Here is a 26,926-nt window from a genome sequence, read left to right on the forward strand (position 1 = left end):
GATGTAGTGCGAGGGTATCCAGATTTCAGAGAATAAGAAACGAGGGATTAGGGAAAAATGAATGCAGAAGAAAATGTTATTCAGAGAATTCAGGAAAGAGCATTGAAATGGTATGGATATGTGAGGCATATGTCTCAAGAAAGATGGCCAAAGAAGGTTTTGGAATGGTCACCAACTGGGAAGAGAAAACTTGGATGTCCTAGAACACTTTGGAGAAAAGGAATAACAAAGATGATGAGAGATCGTCAACTGCAGGAAGGTGACTTGGAGGACAGGAATAAAGGGCAACAGCTAAAGAAATGGAGAAGCCCATAAAGTACAGTAAGTTATATGTCTTTTTTTTGTTTATCATCATACACAGTAGAGAGAATTATGATCAATCAATTAAAGGACATTATGGAGCATGTCAGCTTCATGTCGATTTCACAAAATGCTTCCACTTGTTCTGTCTTGCTAGTTCCTCCCAGTTGGTAATTCCCATTCCTTCTGAATTTTATCTTTCCATCTACTTCGAGGTCTTCCCAGTGGGCTTGTGTTGTTAAAGGTGTTCATATATTATTTTTTTTTTTTGCGCTGCTGGAGTCATCCATATGAGAAAGAATTGTGATAGTGCAAAAAAGTGAAAATTCCTTTTCGGCATCCCTGATACTGAAGAGTGGTTTTTGGTATGCTATTTCTCTGTATACAGCAGTTTTTCCTAAGTTCGAGAATATCTGCAAGTAAATTCAACCAGGAATGAAGCACATGGTTATTTTCACCAAAAATTAATTTTTATTTGAAGAAACAATACAAAATGATGATTTACTTGAAATTCGTTCAGACATTTTTTTCTACACTGTATAAAGTGATCATTGAAAAGGTATGGTCTTAAAATGTTCGTATATGAGAAATAATTATTTACGTCATTTTGTGCCCAGTCAGGAACTTGTTCAAACGAAGCCTTTAGGAGATCCATATGAATAGCATTGCAAAATTAATGTAATCCTAACCATTACGAAAATAGGACAAAAATAGACTCTGTAAGAAGTCTACATAATTATTTAGTTAAAATTAATTGATCATGTTTTGGTTTTGACCATTTACAGTTAATAAATATAAATAATTTTTGTGTTATAGTGCCCAAAAAGTTTTATTTTCCACTTAAATTCTTGTTGTTGTCTGGAAGAATATGAAACGAGGTTTACATTACATAAGAAATTCATCATATATTTAAAAGGAATGTTAAAGCTGACTTTTTTGGCAAAGGAGGAGACAACATAAAACAGAGCAAAGAGAACAGTTCATTCCACACATCGAGATTAAATATAAAAATACACACATCAATAGGACACTGGACACAAGAATGCCAGCAAAAATCTGCTAACAAGTCCTGGAAGATAGGACTATGAGATCGAAGCTATATTCCAGATTTTCCAAAGAACAATGCAGTTGCCTAATTTTTACTAGGCACTGGTGACGACTGTCTAGCAGCCCATCTCCATAGAATGAACATCTACAACTCTCTAGAATGTGTACATTGCAAGAGGCCAGAATCTAGAATGAATATGAATCATCTCCAGTACAAAGCCATTCTGAAGAGTAAGTAAACAATTCAGTATCCTAGTTATTTCTGTTACAGCGTTCTGTGTCGGCTGGGTTTAGTTGTGTGTGATTTCATATGCTAGCAGAGGAATGATGCAAGCAGCATGAGAGTACAGACACACTTTGACATTACATATTGTTCATGTTCCAGTAGGGACCTATCATGTCTTCTGGGTCTAGATGCAGGACTCCACTGTGGCTTCATTTGCTTAGAACTAGGCAGTTACTTTTCGACAATTCTGTAACCATATCTAGCCACACTGAGTTCCGCCTTTTGGACTTCAAGAAAGACTTAAAACTGGAGAATTAATTGGCATATCCAGTCCAGTTCACGAATAAAAAGAAAAATCTGGAATCAATTTTATGTTTTAGCAGACAAGGACAAAACTATTGTCCCAGGATTTGCTCAGTGTATTAAATGAAAACATGTTCTGCATTACAACTCATAGTTGGGAAATACAAATTTGTAGTGTACAGTGATCCCTATTCGAAAAAAAAATTCTTCTCAGGTAGGGTTTATAAAAACTGGAAACTAACTTAGTCTCAAATACTACCATAAACTGAGTTGAAGTTACCTGCCCAGATTGAAGTTGGTCATATAGTACAGAACTATTTTGCATTGCTGTATTAGATTATATCACATTTAATTTTTTTTTTTTAGAATTATTAATAAACCATTTAATACTCTACATTTGGGACAAAGATTATTAAATTAATACAATCATAATGCAGCAACGTGAAATAATTTTTCAGCAGTCACGCACTGTCACTGCTCGCAGAATGCAGCACTGCTTGAGTCAAATTTGAAGAGGATGTCGGATAGAATTCTGACTTGTTCAGTCAAGTGCATAACTCGATCAGATATGGGTCCGGCTTAGTAGGGTCCTGGCCTTGTTATTTGACTAAATTTGGTGGATGCAGACCACTTTCTGTTGTCCTCGAATGTGAAAGTAATCTTCATGTCATCGGTGGATAGTAGTAATTATTTTCCTGTTTGTTCACTAAGTTGACTTTTCAATCTTCTTCTTATATTCATTGACCTCTATGTTTTCCCAATGACATGGCTTGATTGTATCAAGATACCTGAAAAGAATACGTCTTTATTAAAGAAAAGTAAGGAATGGTTAAAATTGATTGACATTTAATGATGATATTCAATGTTTTCATCAGAACTTTGATTTATTGTTTACTTGAAGAGATGATGAGCATAATTTCCAAACTTACTAAATAATAAACAACAAAATAAAGTTTTATGTTGTTAGTATTGTTTTGGTACAATTATTTACGGAGACAAATTGAAATTAAACATATTTTTTTTTTTATTTCACGAAGGATTGAATGTGAATAAATTAAATGTTAGTTCTAGTAGTATTAGTCAGTTTGTATTGTGTACTATAAGATACCGATGTAAAGGAAAAAAATACAGCTTGAAGCGACATTTCTCATATTTAAATAGTTTACTCATATGTTCTGTGTCGGGATTGTGTCTATGCACGCCCTTTTATATTTTATTGAAGTTAATAATCACAACCCTTTTGAACTTTGGAAAGAAATAAGTAATAACAAAAAAGAAGAGAATTCCTAAATGGTTATAATATAGTGTATAAATAAACAAATAACTAGAGCATAATTGCTTGCCCAAGAAGCCAATTGAACAGAACAGATATATATTTAGTCTACAGTTCTTTTTTTATGATTTCTGTAAAACACGTTATGAATTTCAGTTGATCTTAGAAAGAGTGCCTCGTAATTTCGGTAACAGTCATAAAAATACTTCAAAAGCAAAACTGCGAATTTTAAGCATTTATGTCACAGTTTCCATGGCTTTGTATGAGACTTGAAAGCAATATAAAATGGACGCCTAATGGGTTGCTAGCCCAGAAGGATTTAATTAGTGGGGTTCCCATCTATGTAGCATTTCGTCTACATCAGATACGTTTGTGTAAAACCTTAGCTGTACTATGTTACGGAAGTGAAGAATAGACTATGAGAAAAACGGATATCAGCAGAATAACGGCCTGTGAAATGATATTTATGAGAGCAACACTAGGATATTGTCTCTTGGACCACAAAAGAAATGACGATATCATACAAGAACTTCAATTACGACCAGTCTTACAGTTTATAAACAAGAACCAGCTGCAGTAGAAAAGCCATGTCCAACGAATGAATCGGAATGACTTCCAAAAGCCATGCTTCAATACCATCCCCAAGAGAAGAGATCTTTAGGTCGTTCAAAAAAAAAAAAAAGGTGGACTGAGAATGAGTCACTGAGACCCATTAACAGGTCTTAGGCGTTACACTTCTTTGGATGATGATGATGATGTCACAGTTTTCATAATAATATTTTAATATCTTCCTTTTTTTTTTCTGATTTCTGTAAAACATTCTGTGAATTTCAGTTGAAGATCGTAGGAATAGTACTGGTACTTCGTAATTTTTGCAATGTATATTAAAATATTTTAAAAGCACAACTACAAATTTCAAACATTCTTTGTCATAATTTCGAGGAAAAATTGTCCCAGGGCTGGGTATCGATCCCGGGACCCTTCGCTTAGCGCACAAATGCTCTACCGACTGAGCTACCCCAGGAACTATACACGATACCGTCACAATTTTTCCTTTTATATCCACACAACTCACATGAGCTGACAAGATGCCAGAACTCAACTGTGAGTGCACACAAATATTGTGTGACTTTAAACTGTGGCTTTCTGTTAACGTACCTCCAGTAACGAATGTATTATAAAAATTTTTCCTTGAAATTATTCAAACCTGCTTTACAGGGAGCTACTACCTGAAAGCCAGATTTGTATAATTCTTTGTCATAGTTTTCATATTTAATATATGATTTAATATTTATATTTAATTAAGGACATGGCTTGTTCATAATAGTGGTTCATGTTGAATGCATATTTAAACATAACTAAATGTTAGTTTTAGATATATGTATGTACAGTAACTCAAAAAATGTTTGTGTCAAAGTCCTACTCAAAAGGAAGGCCACCAAGATTGCTATTATTAATTATAAAAAGTTTAAATTGATAGTGTAGTCTAGTGTTCTAACTTCTGTTTGCTTAGGATTGTGTATACTTAGGAGGTGGTGTACTCAGGTATAGATCAGAGCTTCATCTCTTTTTATGTTTACTTTCCTCCTCCCTCTATCTGTCTCTCGACATCAGCACATTAAAATTTAATCGAAAACTACTACACAAGTCAAAAATAATTGTACATTGTAAATTGAATAAGTGTTATTCTGCTGTCTCTGGCATGATTATGTAATGCTCTTGATTGCAGCAGTGCTTGTAAATTTACACCCCAACATACTGAATCTCTGTGGTTTTGACACAATTTTGTTGGAAGAAGGCAGGTGCATGCACCATAACACTCCAAAGCCATGTTTATTCACTCCCAAGAGTACAGCGTAATACATAGGCCTACAGAGATATAATACGTCCTCAATATTCACACCAAAAATTATAATAGACAAAGGTACAATATTATCTTTAGACCTACTATGTCAGGGAATTGTCGAAGTGACTTAACTTCATTGTTTTCTTTCTGAAAAATGGTATTGCTGAAACAAAAAATCGTCTTTTCTGGGACTGAGATTACAGCTGAGACTGAACTTACAAATCGTAGAAATACGTATATCAAACTTTAAGAGGGCATATTCTGTTTAGTTTTGGTGGTAGCAAAGTGTAATCGTACAATTTACCTATGACTTCAATTCCAAAACGATCTTAGAAGAAATATACTATGAAGAATTCACTTAATAGTTGTTTGTGTAGACTTCATGTATTTCTTTCTTTTTAAGTTGATATCATAGTTGAATTCCAGCAGTATAATTTTTTGTGTAACTGCAGTCAATAAATCACGATCTGTGGTTATCTTAATTAAATCCTAAAAATAAATTGCTGATGTCTTGAGAAAAAGTAAAATAAAAATCTGAGACTAGTTGAGATTCAAACCATTATAGCAATTAATGTGTGTGTGAAGTAGTGTTAGCTAAATCCTTTGACTAAATTGATACATTAATGACAGTATACCCTCTTGCTCTCTCATTTTGAATAAGTGGAGGTTAGGTCAGTCATAAAGGTAATCATTTAAACACTTTTGAGACCGAAATTGGTATATAAATGAATTAATTAATGATATTTTAAAATAAAATTTCGTCGAAGGTTATTGGTAATATTATCCCCATAACTTGATCTGTTGAATGGAATGCATCTGTAACAGTCTCTTTAGTAATATTTAATAATCCCAAATCAGGCTTTGTTTATTTAGTCTTGGTCATTTACTGCATTTTTTGAGTGACTGTACAACCGGAAATTAGTTGAGAAACATTTTGTTAATTAAAAATTTATTGCATTTGCAAGATTTTGTGTATCAGAAGCCTATCAACATAAATTAAGTTTTTTTCCTTCACAAAAAGTAGCCCACGTTTCTGTTATGTCACACTCTGAATTGTTATACATTTGTTTTTTTTTTTTTTTTTTAAATCTAGGATACTTTTATTTCTTAGTAGCAGTTAAATCAAGATTAGTTACTGGAATGTAATATTGTATACGAAACGGGTACTTACTTGGTCTTGACTTCTTGCAGTATTTGTTTCTCTTGATCTGAAAGTCCATTTCGTAGAATGTCAATGTTAGAACGCAGCAACTCCACACTATTCATGCCCACTAGATGGGTGTCAGTTCCAGGTTGTGATATTGCGTAGTGCATTGCCAATCGACCAAGCTCTACACCTCGTTCCTGAAGAATTTTTGGTATCTGTTATATTTTGTTTGGTTGTGCATGCGTTTGTGTAACAACATTATGTTTAAATTATCTTGGGAATTAAAGAATTATTACCCTTGAAATAAAGTATGAATTACATTAATTGGATTTGGTTGGGCACTACGAATTATAATGATAATTTTTCTGTTTTTTTGTTCATAAATATTTGAACTTGCAAAAATATTTTGGCACCCGGTACCATTATCTTCTTTCGAGAAAGTAGCTGTGTGATCTGTTTAGTGAATATATGAACCAATTGGTAGTGGAATTGTCTTGTGTGTCATCAGTTTGGTGGAAAACTACTGAGACAATGCTGAAAAATATAAGAAAACTGAGATGAAAGATACCTTACAGTATTTGCCTGCTGCTGCACACACTTGTTTGATGTTATCAGGGGCAGGATGCCATGACATTGGACCACTGTTGGACAACAATCCCATTGCCACACCTGCGGCAGTAATGATACCAAGACCCTTTTCCTGAAATAGAAGAAAGTTTCCCATAACCTGTCTGAATTAAGTGAAAACCTGTAACTTTCTTTCCTCTACTAATTTTAGAATCGAAATATCTTTGTGTCCTCTTTCTACTCTTCATATTTCTTCTCCAGCTTTCTCCTTCTTAATCATACATTCTGGGGAAGACTTGAACATGAATTCAAATAACAGCAAAAATGGAAAAGTAAACACAATTGATAGCATTTTGTTGCACATAAGGCTTTTTATAAATTTCATTAGATGCAGCTAACATATCATTTAAAAGTATTTCAGGAAACAAGTGGCGCAGTTTCTTCAGTACGGTATTTCATTTCATTTATTGTATTCCACAGATCTTACATCATCACTGAAGCTTTGTGATGTGGAACAAGCAAAAAATTATGCAAAAATACAGTGGAATCCCAAAAAATGTTGATGAAATAATATAAATTAAATGAAGTCCTACGAAATTTCTGTAAACAAATGAAATTCAAATCCAGCTGTATAATATAATACCAAAACTAGCTATTCTATATGATAGTGAATGTTGGACACTGCACCAAAATGATAAAAAGTAGAATTAACATGTCACAAATGAGATTTATAAGGTCTATAACAGGGCGACACTAAGAGATCATAATTAGAATTGAAGATCTGGGAAACAGAGGAAGTAGAAGAGAGAGTTTCTGAAGTCCATAACTACAAACAGAAATATAGGCATTATGTTTTAAAGGTGCCAAAATATAGTTTATCACTGAAATTACTATAGTACAAACCACATGAACAGAGAGATTTAGAAAAACCTCATCACAGATAAACTGACCAATTCCTAATGTAGTTGCAAAACGGGTAATTGTACTCGTGCAGTGTAAGTGAAAGAATAAGAAGGTTAAACTAATCATTTTTTTCTTGTGATACCATTTATGTTGCGGTGGAAGGCCTTATTTTAAAGGAACAATATTTATGTCCATTTAAAGGAACAATATTTATGTCCATTTCTGCATTCAACATGTTTGTAACTGATAATATTGTATTAAATCGACATGATTCCTAAATGAAGAGTTGTTGTTTGTTTAGTTAACTGTCCGAAGAACAGGTCTGAACCTCATAAGTGACACCATAAAGTATCACTCATGAGACAACTAAGCCAGGAGATAATGGGGTAGGGTGACCAGTTCCTTCCCCCTACCCTATTGCATACATCACTGACAAGTAACATATTACACTAATCAGACTTCAGATGTATGCAAACAATTGTTCTTCCTCTGATACATATCATCAAGTGAGATGTACTGCCTGACATCAGCCAGAACTTCAGTCAGAGATAAAATGAAGAGCATGATTCATAATTCAGCAGATCTGGGTTTCATGTCTGATATTAGTCATCGTAAAAATTATTTTCGTGTTGTTTTCTGTGTTTCTTAAAAGAAATTTAAGGATTTGCAATGACTACTTCCAAATTTATTATTATTTTGCAATTAGTCATTGTAGGTAAATTATTCCAGTTTAAATTGACTTTGTATTAACAGTTTTCAAATAGCCATCATCAATTTGTTACTTCGACATCAGTTATCAGGAGTTAACGAAATAGTGGCAGACCTGCATATAAAATTTTATTGATTTATCTTTATTAATCTGAGAGGAAGAAGGGCTATTGGTAGACCTAGAAAACTTTGGATTGAACAGTTTAATCCTTCATGAGAACAGAACAAGTCTATCTGGGCTTAATCCATGCTTTTTTTTTTTTACAATTCATTTTAATATATCAATATGCCTGGTAAATTATTAATAAGTATTTAATGAATTTCAATCTTAAGGTTCTATGCCTTAAGATTGAAATTCATTAAATACTTATTATTAATCCATGCTTGGATGATGATGATGATGATGATGATCTTTATTAATGATCAAAGAAAGGAGTCTTTCATATGCAGTAAATCTACTAGATGTGGCCAACAGTTTTATTACTTCCAATGAAAGCCAAATTTAGGGTTTTCTTTTGTCTATAAATTCATTTAATTTCCATTATAAATTACTAAATATAAATAATAATTCATAGTAAAGAGCTTCTCATCTTGTTTAAAGACGTTTATTTCTTTATAAATTAATCAGACTTCTTAAATTATTGTATTACAACAATAATTACAATATAGGCCTACTTATTTTGTTCTACAGTTATCATGCCTCTGTCTGAGGTTCTGGCTGATATTTATCAGGCAGTAAATCTTACTTGACAATATGTGTCAGAGGAAGACCAATAATTGTTTGTATACATCTGAAGCCTGATTAGTGTAGTACGTTACTAGTCAGTGATGTATGCAACGAGGTATTCTGGTACGGTACTTTCTTCTTATGTGAGATTGTATAATCTATGATTGGTTCAATTTTTAGTTGTTTCATGATGTCAGAGTTTCTCTGGAGGAGGAAAGAAACTGGCCACCCTACCTTATTACCTCCAGTGATGAAGCTCTTAAGAGGCTTTTGAGGCTTAGCCAACCCAAAAAATTTGATTTATTATATCTGGTAGGCTAACAGTGTAAGTTTGTAATAACGATGTATCATAACACTTGGTTTCAGTCTGATCTTTTCATATATTAAATTCACTGTTGGCAATCATTCCACTGCAAGAGGTGTGTGGCAAAAGCCTCATAGCACAACAGCCTCACAGGCAGCGGTACTCGCAAGGTTGAGGGAAGGCCGGGAAGAAAGGAGTATCGATTCGCCATGACTCAGTACAGTGGCGGTTCCTTGGGGGAGGGAAGGGAGGATCGTCCTCCTCACATTTTTCTTCTTTTGGAAGTAAATACAAAATAAAATATGTGCCTTGAAATTCGAAGAAGATTCGATAATTTTTAACTTCACAGCTATCAGGAAACCTCGGTTGGTCGAGTTTTAAATGACTTGCGCTTATGTGCTGCTAGAAAACTGTGAGAAAGATACGAGATTGTTTGTGTGGAGGAAAGCCAATCCTTTCCTCCTTTACTGCACTTAACACACATAGACAACAGCACACTAGCGGCCAGAGAAAGAAGCAGAGTTTTAAAACAAGTGAATGAACAGTTAGGAGATCCTCCTCTGATTCAGCGCATCGGCGGGAAATAGTGCAGCAGAGAGAGTGGTCGTGCAGCAATCATGTGTTGTTGCATTCAACCAAACTATAACACATCTAGAAGAAGACACAATAAAAGCAGTTTTAACGCAAAGCTATGAAAGACCTCATAAACTTTTAAATAATTACAAATCAAAATATATTATTCATTGCACTTTATATAAGCTACTATTCATGGTTTGAAACTTTCGAGGATATTTGAAAGTTAAAGTTGGGTTTATATAAAACAAAGAGGAAGTAGTTCTGCGTTATTATCGCAGATATTTTTGGCCCCTGAAATTCACTTTCATTCATTGTCTACTAGACAGGGCAACAGGCAAATTGTCAGTTTTGTACAAATGTATTTGAAAATGAAAGTACTCCAAACTACATTATTTTTAACATAAAAAAATTAATCGACCACCGGCAGCTTTAAACAATAATGGGAGTATGATTTTTTTCTCAAAAGCATGTGATATTGAACTTGTAAAATGTACGTACATGAGGCAACACAGACCACGTGAGTGGGTGCAGTGTTCTCGCTTTCCTAACAGATTATTTCCCATTCCGATTTCCGTACAACAGTTCCGGTTATGTGTTGGTAGCTAATCTCTTTCAACACGTGTGATGCTGTAGTGTGCGCGAGAAATGCTACGAGGTTGTGAATTTCCTTGTAATTGTTAATTTGTGCAATTATTCAACAATGAATGGAAGCGAAAACATATTATATTTTGGACAATTTAGGAAACTCAGTTTACAAGAACAGATTATTGCTATACAAAAGAGAAGGCCATCCCCAACACTACCTGGTCTTACATGTATGCATGTAGGCTAATTTGTAGCATGTTTCATTCAAGAAGGTGTCAATTTGTGCTGTTAACTTCTTTCCTCCTCCTAAGAAATATGGAGGAGCAGCCACTGACTCAGTAGCAAGATGTAGGGCTAGCCTCAAGTGCGATATACAGTAATATGGTGCGCTATATTCGTATTCTGTGAATGCTCTGCATTGTTGAGTGTTACTTTAATCAAAAGTGCATATGTGTGTGTGTTACATACAAATTTTGTGTAAAATTATTTATACCAAGAGAACATTGAGGTCATTATTTGCAGAAATAAAAGAGAAACCGTTTTCAAGTTGGATATGTGAAACAAAATGAGCTTACAAAGATAGGAGATCGACACTACATTTACATATTAAAATAGCGGATAGAAGAAGACAAAATAGAAAATTTCAATTTTCATGGTATAAGAAATGGGATGTTCAGAGCACAAGGGAATCAAGTCCACTTTTGGTCAATTGGGAGATATTTCGTCTGTACATATCTTAGATGAGGTTACTCTTAGAACATAAAAGAATCATGTCCTCACAATCTGTGCTATGGTGCAGATGTTTAAAATCATACTCACCTTTAATGGGTAATTAACTATATATAAAAGACTTTAAGTCTAATTTTCTGAAAAGTTTATTTTTGTGCTCTGAGCGCCCCAAATATCCTTGGCTATCAGGGTGCTCTGAGACAATTAAGTTACAATGTTATGCCTGTATTGTGTTTGGGGGTGAAAATGAGTGGTCATCATCTTTTTGTGGGCTCTGTGTCAGAAAACTATTTGATAGGAAAGCCGAGAAAAATTTACTGTATAAAAAGATACAAGATAAGCAGATTTTTTTCAGCCTACCCTTAGTTTCGCCAGTGATTACCTCCTGTCTTAGTTGCCTCGTGAGTGATGCCTTATTGGTGTCACTCATGAGGTTTCAATTGATCTTCACACTACTGACTGAACATATAGTGATTACAGTGGCGGTTCCTCGGGGGAGGGAAGGGAGGAACGTCCTCCTCACATTTTTCTTCTTTTGAAAGTAAATACCAAATAAAATATGTGCCTTGAAATTCAAGGAAGATTCGATAATTTTTATGTTCACAGCTATAAGAAAATCTCGGTTGATCGAGTTTTAAACGATGCGCGCTCATGTGCTGCTAGAAAACTGTGATAAAGATTGTTTGTGTTGAGGAAAGCCAATCCATTCCTCCTCTACTGCAGTTAGCACATATAGACAACAGCACACTAGCGGCCAGAGAAAGAAGCAGAGTTTTAAAGCGAGTAAATGAACGGAGAGGGAGGAGATCCTCCTCTGAATCAGCGCATGGGCGGGAAATAGAAACCAACTGGTCGTGTAGCAAGCTCGCTACCGCTGCCATCTAATGATCTTGCATTCAACCAGACTATAACACATTCTAGGAGGCACAATAAAACAACTTTAACGCAACACTATGAAAGATACCATATAAACTTTTTTTTTTTAATTATAAATCAAAAATATTATTCATTGCACTTTATATAGGCTACTATTCATGGTTTGAAACTTTTAAGGATATTTGAAAGTTAAAGTCGGGTTTATATAAAACAAAGAGGAAGTAGTTCTACGTTAGTATCGGAGATCTTTTTGGCACCTGAAATTCACTTCCATTTATTGTGTACTAGACAGGGCAACAGCCAAGTTGTCTGTTTTGTACAAATATATTTGAAATTGAAAGTAGGCACTCCAAACTACATTATTTTTAACATAAAAAATTAATTGGCCACCAGCAACTTTGAACAATAATGGTAGTATGACTTTACAAGAACTGATATTCTTCAAAAGCATGTGATACTGAACTTGTAAAATGTACATGTAGCAACACAGACCACGTGGGTGGGTGCAGTGTTCTCGCTTTCCTCAGATTATTTTCCATTCCCATTTCCGTGGTTCCAATTATGTGTTTGTAGCTATAGTCTCTTCCAACACGTGTGATGCTGTAGTGTGCTCGAAAAATGCTGCGAGGTGAATTTTCTTGTAATTGTTAATTTGTGCAATTATTCAACAATGAATGCAAGTGAAAACATTATATATTATGGAAAATTTAGGAAACTCAGTTTACAAGAACAAATTATTGCTATACAGAAGGGAAGGCCAACCCCAACACTACCTGGTCTTACATATGTGTATGTTGGCTAATTTGTAGCATGTTTCATTCAAGAAGGTGCCATTTCATCCTGTTACCTTCTTTCCTCCTCTTAAGAAATACGCAGGAGCCGCCACTGAGTGATTATCATTATGCTGTGATAGGAATGATTATCTTACCTTGAAGAAGGGCAAGTACTGCTTCAGAGTGTCGTCAATGAGAGTATCCCTTGTGTACGTCAGTACAGTGTCAATTTTGGTATTGCTGCGTTCTAGTATCTGCTTTAGAAGTGACACAGGATAACCTGTCACTCCAATATAGTGAGCTTTGCCAGCTGCCACCACAGATTGTAATGTTGGCAATGTTTCATTTATAACAATGTCCAGATTAGGAGCGAACTCAATGTCATGAACCTGAAAAAATAAAACTAATTTTTAAACATAGGTTAAAATCAATTTTATTCATCAATAGAATCAGAATTGGCTACTCAAAATTGACTTATCAGTATCTTCTGTTCAAAGATCCATCTCCCAGAACGTACTACATACAATACCACCCTTACCATCAAGCACATCATCTTCATAACAACTGGAGAAAACTAATGAACATTTTTTCAGAACTACCAAACACTGTGAGAGACACTAATTCTTGTGTAAAATTATTACAATTTTCGAAGCCATAAACTTGTTTAATAAATTATTGTAAGCTGCATAAAGACATTCCTGTAATGTATAGTAGTTTAATTGTATTTATTATCATGTAATCATTATAATAAGGATGCAATTAGATGATACTTTTTATGTAAATAAATTCTATTAAAAAGACTCTGCAGCATCAATTATATACACAATTATATCGTACTATATCCATTCGTAATATACAAATTTTAAGCAGTATCTAAGAATACAAACTTTTTACTCTCACTAGAAGATTGGCTAACCTGAATTACATCAACGTAGTCCAAGCCTAATTGCTTAAGACTATGGTCCACACTCCGTAATGTTTTTTCGGCACTGAAGTCGAACATCTTGTGGGGATCTGTCTCATAGCGTGCCACTTTCGTGCCTATGTAATAGGCCTGTCGAGGAATGTCTTTCAATGCCTGAAAAAAAAAAATATGGTTTCACGTTGTTTTCTCGAAGAAAGTAATGCTACAAAAATGTATTTACAAATTGTTAGTTATTGAGCCTACATCTTTCTGTTATTCCTGATAACGAAGTAGGAGAAACCTTGCACAGTAGCACAGTAAACGATTTCTTAAACAGTGCAAAGTAGGTATAAACAAGATCAGAAGTTAACCTAAAGCCTGGATCACACTATGCTGGTTTACCAGCTGCTGATAGCAGCCATCCAGGAGCACAGTGTGAATCTCTACTATTGGCTGCTTCTTACCAGCTGGAGAGTAATTTACCAGTGGCTGGTGTAGTAGCGCATGTTTAACTTTACCAGTCACCAGCTCGTCACGTGACTCATTTCTCGCTGCTAGTAGCGCTCCATCAGCCTAGTGTGAACTGTCAAGTCCAATCTGATTATTTACGTCGTGTTTTTCTGTGTGTTGGACATGTACTGTGATTTTCAATGTCAGAACTCAAGTGGAATGCGAATCAGTTCGTCCAATTTTTAATATACTGTCTACCAAAACTACGAATGCCTGTGGGCCCCTTCAGTGACTGAGTGGTCAGACCTTCAGTCCGTGAAGCAACCAGTCAGGGTTCGAGTCCCGGTCACGTCTGGCATTTTTAATTGAAAAGTCCATAGTGACTCTTGTAATGGACAAGGTTGCAGTTCAAGCTTTTCTTGGGGTTCTTCGGTTCCTACAAATCTACATCATTCCGTCAATATTTCTCCAACCATCATAATTCCATAACATTTCCCCGAACCCTGGCTGGCGACGCAAGGAGGGGGCTGGCCTAGAGACAAGTGGGGTTACCTGTTCAAAATCTGGATACGCAGCGGACCTTAGTGTAGTCAGCCAGTGTGAGTTTGGGAATGCACCTAACTTGAGGGATAACGCAATAGATCTTGAAAGTTCGCAGCGCTGGGTCGTAGTTCCTCCTCCCTAAATTCACTTCAATTCAGTGAGTGCCTTGTGGGACTCCTCCTTCCCCAACTAGGACTATTTAAAAAAAGGATAAGAAGAACACAGTCTTCAGGAACACGATAAAAGAGTTGCGGGCTTGCATGTCACATTGAAACCGTGAAAGAAGTAGCTTATCTGAATGTAAACTCTTTTCTTCCTAGTGAGTTGTGAAGCCAATTCTAGTAGCTCCACAAGCTTCAAATTTTACATTCTTAAAATTCTCTTTTATGAGGTTAGATCCTCATCCACAAGCTCTCTTATAAGTCTCAAGGAGGCTCCTTAATGTCTGCAATGGAGGGGGAAAAGGAACTGGCCACCCTACCCCATTATCTCCTGGCTTAGTTTCCTCATGAGCGATGCCTTATTGGTGTCATGAGATTCAAACCTGTCTTTAGACAGTTGACTAAACAACAACAACAAACAACAATTGAAAACAAGACTATGCGGACTTTTCGCCCACTCTGTATTGCACGTTCATTTTTAGACATATGCAATAGCGTTGGACGGCTGTCAGTTCACGAAATTATTGACTCTAGAAGCCATTCCACCGTAATTGAAGCATGGCCTAGTCGTCTCGCGCACGTTATGTCGGTGGCAGCGCGTGGAAATATTGAGGTACGGTCACACGTTGCTACTTTTTCTGCGCAACTTTTGTACTGCAGCTGCAAAAGTTGCGTGTCGTGTTCACACGTAAGCCAAAAGTAGCGCGCTGCACGCTACTTTTCGTGCTGCGCAACCCGAGTGCTGCAAAAGTTGCAACTGGAGGTTGCGAGTCTGTTCACACACAAGGCGCTACTTTTGCAGTCCCAGTCATGCTGCAGGTTTCCATCTCAGTGTTGACTTCTCAATATACATTTTGTGGTTATGTTCGCATTATTAATAAACTCATGCGAAAGCTTACTTATCTATTATTTGCTTTTCTGTCCTAACTAGTATTCAGAAATTGGCATTATTTTTACTATAAAGCTTTTAAAAACGCCTATATATTTAAATGATAACCAACAGCATATTCACGTAATCAATGTTGGCAAACCTCCTGTTTGAAACTACACTACGGAAAAAAAAAAATTATATCGTCAGCAAATATGCTCAGACTGTGTTGTGTATTTAATAACTGTTATAAATAATTTATTTTCATCACATCTAACATTAAAATATATCCAAACAATAAAAGTATCATTGGCACATTTGGGTTGCAACCCTGCAGCAAAAGTTTCAACAAAACCGATATCAAAAATGCTGCGGCTGCAACCCTGAGAACCCTGTTCAACGTCGCTACTTTTAAGCTCCGCGCAGCATGAAAAAGTAGCGGCAGCAGGTTCGGCAGCAGCTACTTTTCGAGTTGCACCGTTGTTCACACGTCGCAGTACGAGAGTTGCGCAGTTTTTTGTACTGCAGCGCTGCAAAAGTAGCGACGTGTGACCGTACCTTTACGGAGAACGCGCATTTTCGTCCATAGCGCATCCAAATCATGCTTCAACGACCGTGGAACGGCTTCTTCCATTCGGTCATACTGTATGTAACCTCTGCAAACGTGATTATTCTACTGCAGCGTTATATCAAATTCATACCTTTCGTACCCTTAAATAAGACAACGGCGAAGGATTATATGATGCAACATTACGTATAGTAGGTACGTCACCTTGCCCAACAGCTCTTCTGATCGTCCTTGCCCGTACCACGGAGCTGTGTCAATGTAATTGATTCCCTTCTTGATTGCTTCTTGCACAGCTGCTATTCCCTGAGCTTCCTCGAATTCCCTGCAACTCGAAGGTGTTCAAATATTATTTGTTAGTAAATACTTATTCGCTTCTCTTCACAATTTTACTGATATTTTTCATTTTAACTGTAATTTTGTTATATCAACATATGGAAATACCGCTCACCATATTATTATATGATAAATTTAATATAGCTACCGCTCAAAACATTAGGAGACCATTTTGAAAACTAAGAAATGTAAAAGCTTATGAAGTAAGGAAATTATGAAGCAATGTAGAAGACGCTGATGGTAATAGAAATGAGAATAAAAGGAAAACGAAGACAATAATTGTGGACAATTGTCTCCAGAATGTTGCGAGACAGTTCCTGCCCAATCAAGTTGAACGTTGACCTATTCACACGAGGAAAGTATATTGCCGTGGCAGTAGGTGACAAAAAAAATGACTGAGAGTGCAGCGTCTGTGGTTTCCGGGGTTCTGTTCAGCGAACTCTTTCTTGGAAGTGCCACGGAAAGATTTAATTTTCGCTGTGACCTCAACAGCACCGAATCCTTCAATGTGTGTGTATCTAATGCTCTGGATTTAACAATGAAGTCATCATCCTTCTTGCTTCCCAATAGTTTGATGGAAGGTCCACAAATGTCCTAAGAGTTTCACAAATAGCCAGGTGCTCCATCTCCATGTCCTCTTCTCTGGTGCACAGTAAGCATTTAGGTGAATTCAGTACTCCATTACGAGTATACTTACTCCAATCCTTCAATGTTCATCTCACCAACAATGTCAGACAATGGCTTTTCACGAGAATTTTTGTTCTTGTAAAGGTCGTGGTGCTGGTCCCACAAACATCGCTTCTCTTTATACGGCTCAACGAATTTGATATTGTCTAACTAGTCTAATATGTAGCAATGGAGGAGGAAAGGAACTGGCCACTCTACCCCATTATCCCTTGGCCTAGTTGCCTCATAAGTGGTGCCTTCATGGTAGCACTTGTGGGGTTCAGACCTGTCTTCGGACAGTTGACTAAACAACAGCAGTGTCACTCCACTTTGAGGCCATTATTACAACGAAAAACAACTGAAAAATACGTGAGAAAACTCACTTTTCGGTTGACTCTAGCAGACTAGTCCCAAAAAGAGCGTAGCAACTAGCTTGTTGCGTTCACATGACGCCAGTTGCCGGCCAGTAGCATGCTCCCGATGGTGGTGAGGGCATTGCACTGTCTTCAATCTACCATCGGGGACAATAGACTGGCTCGGAAATTACGTAGCCAACTCGCTAGGCAGTTGAGTCGAAGTGTTCACGTAAAGCCAATAATTTTATGCCAGTCAACTGTCTTCCAACTATTGTCTCATTGGCTGGCCTCGTGTAAATGCGGCTTTAAAGGGGATGAGTATTCAATTCCAGGGAGACGGTTGTATAATTTCACCAAGTGTGAATAGTCTTGGTGAAAGAATAGACTTTTCCCATCAACTATAAATACGACACAAATGACCACATTAAAATGCTAAGAGAATTTTACTGAACTTGTCTTGTTGGAAGACAAGGACAGTGCAATTGCCAGGAAACGATTCTGTAATAGTTCCAACGACAGTTTGGATTTGGGATGAGCGCTAGCATTGCTTCTACAGTTGATTACTGCTATGCGAGAGTGGCCTGTTGCCAGAATAATTGGACACTTATTTCCCAACGTGCTTTCTGTATTGATTCAGTTTCTTTCGCGCTTACATTCCAAGTAGACCTATACATTATGCTGTATCATTTCTTGTTATTGTTTTCGTATAGAGTGTGAAAACAAACAAATGCCTATTATGCTTTTTGTAATTAAGTGCATGGTTAATTAGAAAATTAGGCTGAAAGTTTTAGATCAGAGCATCGCCGGCTCACCTACAAAAGCAGACATGTTTTTTTTTTACTACAGCCAGGTTGGAAATAGGAGAATTGGTTGCAGCGACACAGAATCTCATGTACATTGTCGAGCGACTGATCAAACTTCCATTTATTTCGTTAGATTAGAAATAAATTTTAAATACCGGTAATTTAATAATTTAAATTAATTTAATGTTAAGAAAAATAAAGGAAAGGACCAGAAAAGAAAGTAAAATGCGAAATCAATGACCAAAAATGATTTAAAATTCGAAAAAATGATGTAAAACTTAAAAAAATAGAAAATGTGACTAAAAATGCACAATAGAATTAATATTTTTATAACCAGAAATTCGTGTTCAGGATTTTAATAGTGAGAGCAATGCATACTGCATGAGGAAACAAAAGATGACGTCATCAAAATCCGGACCCTGCTTATGAAGATAGAACTAAGCCTCGTTGGCAAATAAGAGGAAATTATCGGCGTAATTCAAAAGTTAAGAGAGTTAGACTCGTGTTCTGAGGCTCCTGTCGGACATGGTTTCGAATGTCGCTTGGGATGATTATCAGATTGGATATTTTCCGAGGGTTTCCCCAATTGTAATCTGAATATCGGATAACCTCATGGCGAATCCTCGAACTTATCTCACCAAATACTATTTCGTCATCACCAATTCCACCGAAGCGGATAACAGGACAGGTGATACAGCATTGTTAAATAAATCAATAGAAACATTAGAATTAGAAACATTATCAGATCTAAACCATGCACCTTGTTTCAAATCAACCTACAAATTGTATGTCTAGATATGGGACTATCGGTACGTTATTTTGCGCCATAATAATTTTGCAGGGATTTAATTCAGTAATGTTATAACGTTTTGCACAAACCCATACTATACAGGCTACAACCATTTCCTAAGGAAGACTCCGAAATAATTTTTAGAAAAACATTTCAGGTAATACACAGTGTCGTCCAAATTTTCTTCGGTGAGTGCATACGCTATTGTTTGCTATTCTTATCTGTAATACTATTTTCATAAATTCACCAAGCAGAAGATAGTTTGGTGGCTTGGAACGTTAGAAAAACTTCTGAAAAGTCATTGAACTTCACAAGATCTACTCTGTTAATACACATAGATAAGATCGTAGGACTAGCCTACATACAGTAAACGCTGTTTTTAATATGATATCTAAACTGGGCATTTCATGCTTAGTAGTTAATTGGGCATTACTTCCGTAGTCCTTAAAAGTTACAAATTAAACAGAATATAATATATCAGAGTAAGTATGTTCACAATAGTACAGACTTTGAAATACTTGCTGCTCTCATGAACTTCACTGTTTATAATTCAAGGCCAGAGCACCCGCATTGAGGACAGAGTAGACGGCTAGAGGTTATGGCTTATGAGTTATCAATATAGCTTTGCCAAGCATACTTCAGCTTAGCAAAGTAGCAAATACGTTGAAGCAGGAAGTGTCTTGCAATTTAGAATGCCGAGTAAGCTGAGCTTTTCCAAACATTTTCGAAGAAGGGACAAGATCAATTTAGAATTCAGTTAATTAAAAACAGGAGCGTTTCCGCGTTTAGTTTACTTTTCAGCGACGTAAAGCACGGCCTACATCAGCATGCATTCAGCCCAACTTACCCAAAATTTTTGTCACTCTTCGCTACAAGACAAAAATCAAATGTATCCAACAGAAGGAATTCGTATTATAGAGCAATGCAGAGAGAATAGTAAATGCAACTCAACGAGTCGAGAACCAATACACTTAAATAACGATCTTTTTCATCGCCCTTGGCTGAGTGGTTAGCCGCTCTACCTTTCACAGTGGTGATTCAACTTCGATCCCCGTATGGTCAAGGTAGAATTTATGGCAGAAAAAGCGGGTGTTGAGGAGTTTTGTTGGGATTCTCTTGTTTTCCCTACCATTATCATTCCACCAATACTCCATGATCACCCTTCACTCTGCGAGGTCTGGGTCAGGCCTCCAGAACAAATAAAAATGGCTAGGAAGAATGAGTAAGTTGTAGACTACACATTGTTTAATGAAGATAATTATTAAATAACAGACTTGGGGAGATTGTATCAAACTAATTCCGATGGACCTTTTTAGCTCGGTAAGAAAACAAGCCAGTAGTTAATGAAATTATTCAAGTAAAAATACCTTTTTGAGACGAAATTCCTTTAATCGTAATAATAGCCTATAATTTCTTTTGAAATAATTTGGATTTCATGCTGAAGAATTAAACTGTTGTAACATTAGACTTAGTGATGTCTGAAGATAGGAATTATTGATTGAAGTCCGCTGGACTGGAATCTTTAAGTATCGTGATTCATTGTTTGGTGCCGTCTATCGATTCAACCATTAACACCCAATCCGAAGGAATAGGCGATGAACGCGCCTCCGTCCCCCCAGAGGTATTAATTGGTTAATACAAAGTTGAACTGTTTTTACTAAGATTGTTGACGCAGGTTAGCTATTCTTCTTCGAACAATAACTATGCTGTTTGCTTTGTTTATGCTGTTTATTTGTTTAATTATACTGTTTTTTGTATAGAAGGAAATGCATTGCTGGTAATTTAGAAAAAAAATAGAAAAAACACATTCTTCTCCTTGTCACTTCCTTAAAGAGGAAGACTGAAGTAGAAACTTACCCATATGTGTTGCGACCACCTAAGGGGCCACCGCCGAATGACAAGTGCGAAACTAGTAATCCCGTATTGCCAAGTGGATTGTACTTTATTTTGCGAACAGCTTCTTCATCATGGAAACCAGGCACGAATGTGGGAGGCAAAGCCATCTGAGAATACAAACAAACAATTGTTTTATTTGTTTCAACTTCTTGACGAAGGATGTGAAAGCGAAAAAAAGAAGAAGAAGACCACAGACTATCAGCTAGGTCACATTTCTGTGAAAAGTTAACATGGAGGAAGGGAGAGAAACCAAACTATGTTATTTAAAAAATGTAAGAACCTTATGTGATGTGGCCTTTAGATAGATTCTTATTTTAAAAAATGCATAGAAATGTCTCACAAAATGTAATTCCACTTTTATTTAGCAGAAACACATTTCGCATTTTATCGCAGATTAAAATCTATACTAATATACTTATCAATGCTTTCAAACAAAAAATTACGTCTTATTTTGACAACATTTGGACACATTTCGCATTTATTGTGATTGCGAAAATCTACCATCTCTATTTATAAGAAAACATACTTAATGAATTAAATAAAACGTACCATGTGCGTAGGATTAAATTCTATGGATAGAGACGAAATCTGACTTGTGTATAGAAATCTTTGATGAAGATAAATGTGCGTTAGAAAGAATGGTCAACACTTTAACACTTACAAGTTAAGCCAGTAAATTACGTCTGTAATGTAATGCCGCGAAATTTTATTGCCGATAGCAGACGCTCTGAATCACACTATGCATACTGTTACTTGCCCATGTCACTTTCGAGCGGCGCCGTACTAAGCGAAACCTGTTTCCATGCTTACACCTGTTATTGCTACCGCAGATATTTCCTCGTGTATTATTAGACTACAACCCCAAATCACATATAAAACAGATTGTCCCTCCCAATGTTAAAAACGGTAACATGTGGAAGAGAACACCCACCAGGATCGCCACCTTCAATTGGGAACGGCCGCTAGATGGAAGTACAGTTGCTACATGCAATTCAAATGAGAGTTATAACAGTTATAACATGATTTCTTATGCAGTAGTTAGATGGCAGCATAGTGAAATTGATAAAAGTTGTTGCCTTCAAAGCCTATAAGGCTGAGCAATCTGTTATATGGAGGAATATGTGATCAGAACTATGACCCAGATGTGGTTCTAATTATATCATATATATGTTGCAATATATTCCTTCTTAAGTGATTTTGTTACACGCTACATTCTATTGGATTAATGGAAAGTGAAGGCCCTTATGCTGTTAGTACGGACGACCAAGCTGCTTTGTGTCACTAGTTACCCTGCTCAATTTCGAATTCACAAGCACCATGACGTTGCTGCAATTGGAATGTAGTTACAAGTGCCAGTAACTGTTCACATTGAGGGGATATTGTTCAACCGAAAATAATATGATTATCTCAGCTGAGGGACTAGCATGCACAGGATTATTTCCGTTTGAAATGAGAGGAATAACCATGAGAGAACCGCTCATTGTTGTGAGGTTCTCTGTCCGTAGTAGCCTAGATCATATATGTAACAGATAACTCCTCGCTACGTTAAAATCGGCAGCACTTTGAAGAGAACAACCGCCAGGATCGCCACCCGTCCGCCGTAAACGAACACGAGATGGCAGCACAGTCGCTAATGCAATTCAAATGGGTATTATGACGTGACTCCTTATGTAACAACTAGATGGCAGCGTAGTAAACCTGACAAAAGTTGTTAACCTCAAAGCCTATAACCCCGACATATCTGTTACATATATGATCTAGGGTAGTAGATTGAAAATTGTTTAACGTTTAATAGGACAAAGTAAGTCGCTTTTCACAGATAATAATTGATAGAAATTGTCCATGGTGTTCGAGTGGCTACCGTTCTTATCATTAAATCCGAAATTTGATTGTTTTTAATTTTGACGAGGGTAATTGATTTATAATTGCGATAATATTCTTATCCACCAACTCATGGAGTTTACGAACCTCATGGTAAGGAAATCATAGAAATGTTTCACGAGAATGGAGGACAAGTTTATATGGATGGAGTCAACATGAATGCACAAATTTCATCGGTAATAGCATATTGTAGAATTTCAGATTCTATAAACATTCCGTTTTTGATTTTGTAATATGGCTTCTTTGAAAGGAAGTACAGATGGGAGAGCCGTAGGTTTACGATAAGTTACTGCATAGAAAGAATACCTCTTGTCCTTGCGCGAGAAACGTCCAGGCAATATTTACTTATTTCCCAAGTCAAAATCAAATTCTACTAGTTGTCACTTATCCTGTTTTCAGGCAAATGTCTCATTTCGGGTGGTACCACCTTACAAATAAAGTTTTTCACTGCCAAAGTAGGAAAGATAGATGTTACCTAGAAGAGTTAGCAACCAAATACTTTAAAGAAATCCGAATCACAATTATAGTTTAACCGTCTGGCGGTTTTTTTTCTTTTACAATAGTGGTCGTTGATCGATCTCTGATAGATTCTGTGAGATTTGATGTCGGTAGACAAAGTGGCTATGGTAGGCCTACATGTTTTCTCAGAATATTTTTCCGATATTCTCATTTCATTCGACCATCGTTACAATCAATTCATGTCAATAGTTTAAAAGGAAAGTTAAATAACTATTGTAGTTACAAATGTATGTTTTCTCTGTTTCTATGGCTGACACGGTGTAAAATATGTTAGTAAATATGAAATACTGTTATAAATGTTAAGAAGAGAAGCACACACAATTTGTTTCATGTATTTTCTGCCAGTTTTCATCCCATCAGTCGCTTGTGATGCACAGTATGAGAAAAAATTGAAGCGAACTGATTATAATAGATGACGAAAATCATGCAACGTCCATTTTTCTCGTATTCAGGCGTTTGTTTAAAGATGAGTGTACAAGGTACACTAGCTGACTAGCGAACGAACAACGAACGAAAGCGTTGACTCAATTCAGTCGATGTGGACGACGATGCGAATGCGAACCGAACGATAGGTTCGCAGACAGTCGCTTATCAGTACCTACATAAAAGGAATTCACATTCTCTGCGGGAGGAACATTTTCACTTAAACGTAGTTCGGTAAGAGCAGCGAGCACTACAGAGACAAATATATCTTACCTGACTAAAAAATGTCGAAATTAAAATGAACAGAAGTTGCTACTAATCTAATCAAAATGTACAGAGACAAGGAAATTTTGTGTGATCCCAAGCATTAAGGTTGTCACAAAATGTGAGAAGACGTGCTTGGGAAGCTGTCGGGAAGATTTTCGGCTGCAATGTATACTTGCATTATTATTATTATTATTATTATTATTATTATTATTATTATTATTATTATTATTATTGCTGTTGATCGGTCAAAATATTTAATCGATTAACTACTTGAATTTAATCGAATAATCGATAGATTAATCGACTTTCGATCGAGTTGAAAAAATGTTTTAATATACTGTAATACACAATTATTGTTAAATTTAACTTGTGTTCGATGATAAGCATAAGTATTAAATGTTGTACAGTAAGCTTATATCTGTATATATTGTATCGTTATTACAAAACGATTTTAATTACTTTAATATATTCATTATGAGGCTTATAATTTATTGTGTCAATTTCTTCGTGAATTTTTGAGACAAACATAAATAACAAAAAGTATAAAGACTCACCTAGTTAATACTGCTTGATCCATGATTTTGTACACGTGAGTGCATTCACATGCTCCGAATTAAGTGCCTCTCTACGTTTAGTAACAATGTTTCCTGCATCACTAAACATGAAAAAACTTTTTTCTGTCAAACACTTCTCCACGATCGTTCAATTTAAATCCAAACGTTTCACCGAGTTTACTCTCAAATTTTCATATGGCATAATGGAGTTTACACTTTTCACAAACAACAGAAAACTGATTATTTTTCTTTATCAAACTAAACACACAACTTTCGTATACAAACTCAGTGCTGCAACTACAAAACTACAGCGGTTGAAACAGAAAACTGACCCCTATTGTAATCGAATTACCAGATTTTAGAAAGAGAAGAAGGTAGTTACACTCTCACTTGCACACATGGCTATTTTATAAGGGATAAGGGGGACGAATCCCAAAAAAAGTATGTATTTCATATGCTAGGAAGATGAGCTGACAACAAGGTGGAAGTTTTCATGGAAAACCATAAAACTTAATAAGGGTTTCGCATTGTGTTTCAACTTTCAATAGAGGTAGACTAGGTCACTGTCCTCATATCTCCATCTCTTTCTGCAGTGTTTGTAGAAAGATTTTCCCTATTGTGCTTTTAAGTTAACAATTTCCGAGAGAGAAATATTGTTGGAATTTTTTATATGAGTTTGTATTAACAAAATAATAACAGAAATTGATCGATTAATCGATTAAATTCCACAACACTAATAATAATAATAATAATAATAATAATAATAATAATAATAATAATAATAATAAGTAATAAATAAATAAATAAATAAATAAATTCACTGCAAGAAAAACATTTGATGCAATCTTTGAAATCATGTGTTTCGACACTGAATATAAATGCATCAAACTTGTGTACGAATCCCCTGTTGCTAGAAATCGAAGCCTGATTAATAGTCGTTGAAGAACAGGTATAACTGCCTCTTGCAAATTTTTTGCTATACATATTTTGCATGGTAACATTTCGAAGTCTAATCAGTAATCACACCTTGGTAAAAAAAAAAAAAAAAGTGTCCTCTTTCCTTTAGTTTTTCCAAACGATACCAGATGGCAGTAACATCACAAGTGGAGACATCCTACACAAATACAGTGAACTTTCACAGACGGCAGTTCCATCTCAAAGACATAAGTGATGTAAGCACACAGTGGCGGATCCAGAACTCCCTAAGGAGAGGAATAACTTTTTTTTCCCTACTATTGTCGCCACTAGCCCTGCCAGCTGCTAGGACGAGCCGTTAGTTATTAGGCCTATATAATTATACAAGTTGTGTACGCTCACCTCTACCAAATGATTTAGTAACGTATGTGTGTAAGGCAGAAGTAAAAATGTTTGGGTTTAATTTCATGAAAGTAAAAATAACTCTTTACTTAAATGTAATTACTGTCTTATCGGCTCAAGGGGAGAGGGCTAAAGCTCCTCTTAACCCCTGCCTGGATCCGTCTATGAAAGCACAGTATCAATTAGGTAAAGTTGGTGTGCTTAAATTCCCGTGATAAGCTAGTGTCATCCTCTTTCTTTCCTTTTTTTTTATTTGACTCAGTTGCTGTGACAGTTAACAGTAGTGTCGCCCACGAGCGCAGTACTTACGCTTCCTCGTCGCAGCATTCACAAACACTTGAAACAAATGACTGCGAACTCGCGCTGGGCCTAGAAACCCAACGAGCCAGACTATGAGAAACCGTTCAATGGTAGTCTGCCATCTGGTGATAAGAATGTAGGGCCGTTGGCACCATGTACGTTGTTATGCATGCAAGGACGAACTTTCCTTTGCAGAGAGAGAGGGAAAGATTTACCATTAATAATGCCCTTTTTTTTTTTCAAGGACAAATTACGAATAGCCACTTGTAAAACTGTTTACTTTTCCAATTCAGTATATGTACAAAGCTCAATAATCTATTTGCTTAACTTAAGAAATCTAAGAGTTTTGCTGATCCGGAGCCGCGTTCGAGCATGGGTTCGATTCCCGCTTTGGCTGATTACCCAGTTGCGTTTTTTCCGAGGTTTCGCCAACTGTA

At 36.1% G+C, this 26,926-nt stretch overlaps 2 protein-coding genes across 3 annotated transcripts in view; one reads left to right on the plus strand and one right to left on the minus strand.

Annotated features, from left to right (window-relative positions):
* Nucleotides 1-26,926, plus strand: part of LOC138705936 (haloacid dehalogenase-like hydrolase domain-containing protein 2) — a 139,993-nt gene that overhangs the window by 30,286 nt on the left and 82,781 nt on the right. The window lies entirely within an intron of this gene.
* Nucleotides 749-26,657, minus strand: LOC138705935 (uncharacterized). Of its 2 annotated transcripts, none has more exons than XM_069834732.1 (8): nt 26,499-26,657; nt 21,190-21,335; nt 16,589-16,706; nt 13,807-13,968; nt 13,046-13,279; nt 6,711-6,842; nt 6,167-6,339; nt 749-2,664 (listed from the first exon to the last, which is right to left on the minus strand). In XM_069834732.1, the coding sequence occupies exons 1-8, from the start codon at nt 26,514-26,516 to the stop codon at nt 2,583-2,585; spliced, it is 1,065 nt and encodes a 354-aa protein (XP_069690833.1). In that variant the 5' UTR covers nt 26,517-26,657; the 3' UTR covers nt 749-2,582. The 2 variants fall into 2 exon arrangements, with proteins under 2 accessions (XP_069690833.1, XP_069690831.1); XM_069834730.1 differs by having other exon boundaries at nt 16,589-16,712.

This window comes from Periplaneta americana, chromosome 9 (genome assembly GCF_040183065.1).
Source record: "Periplaneta americana isolate PAMFEO1 chromosome 9, P.americana_PAMFEO1_priV1, whole genome shotgun sequence".
NCBI lineage: Eukaryota > Metazoa > Arthropoda > Insecta > Blattodea > Blattidae > Periplaneta > Periplaneta americana.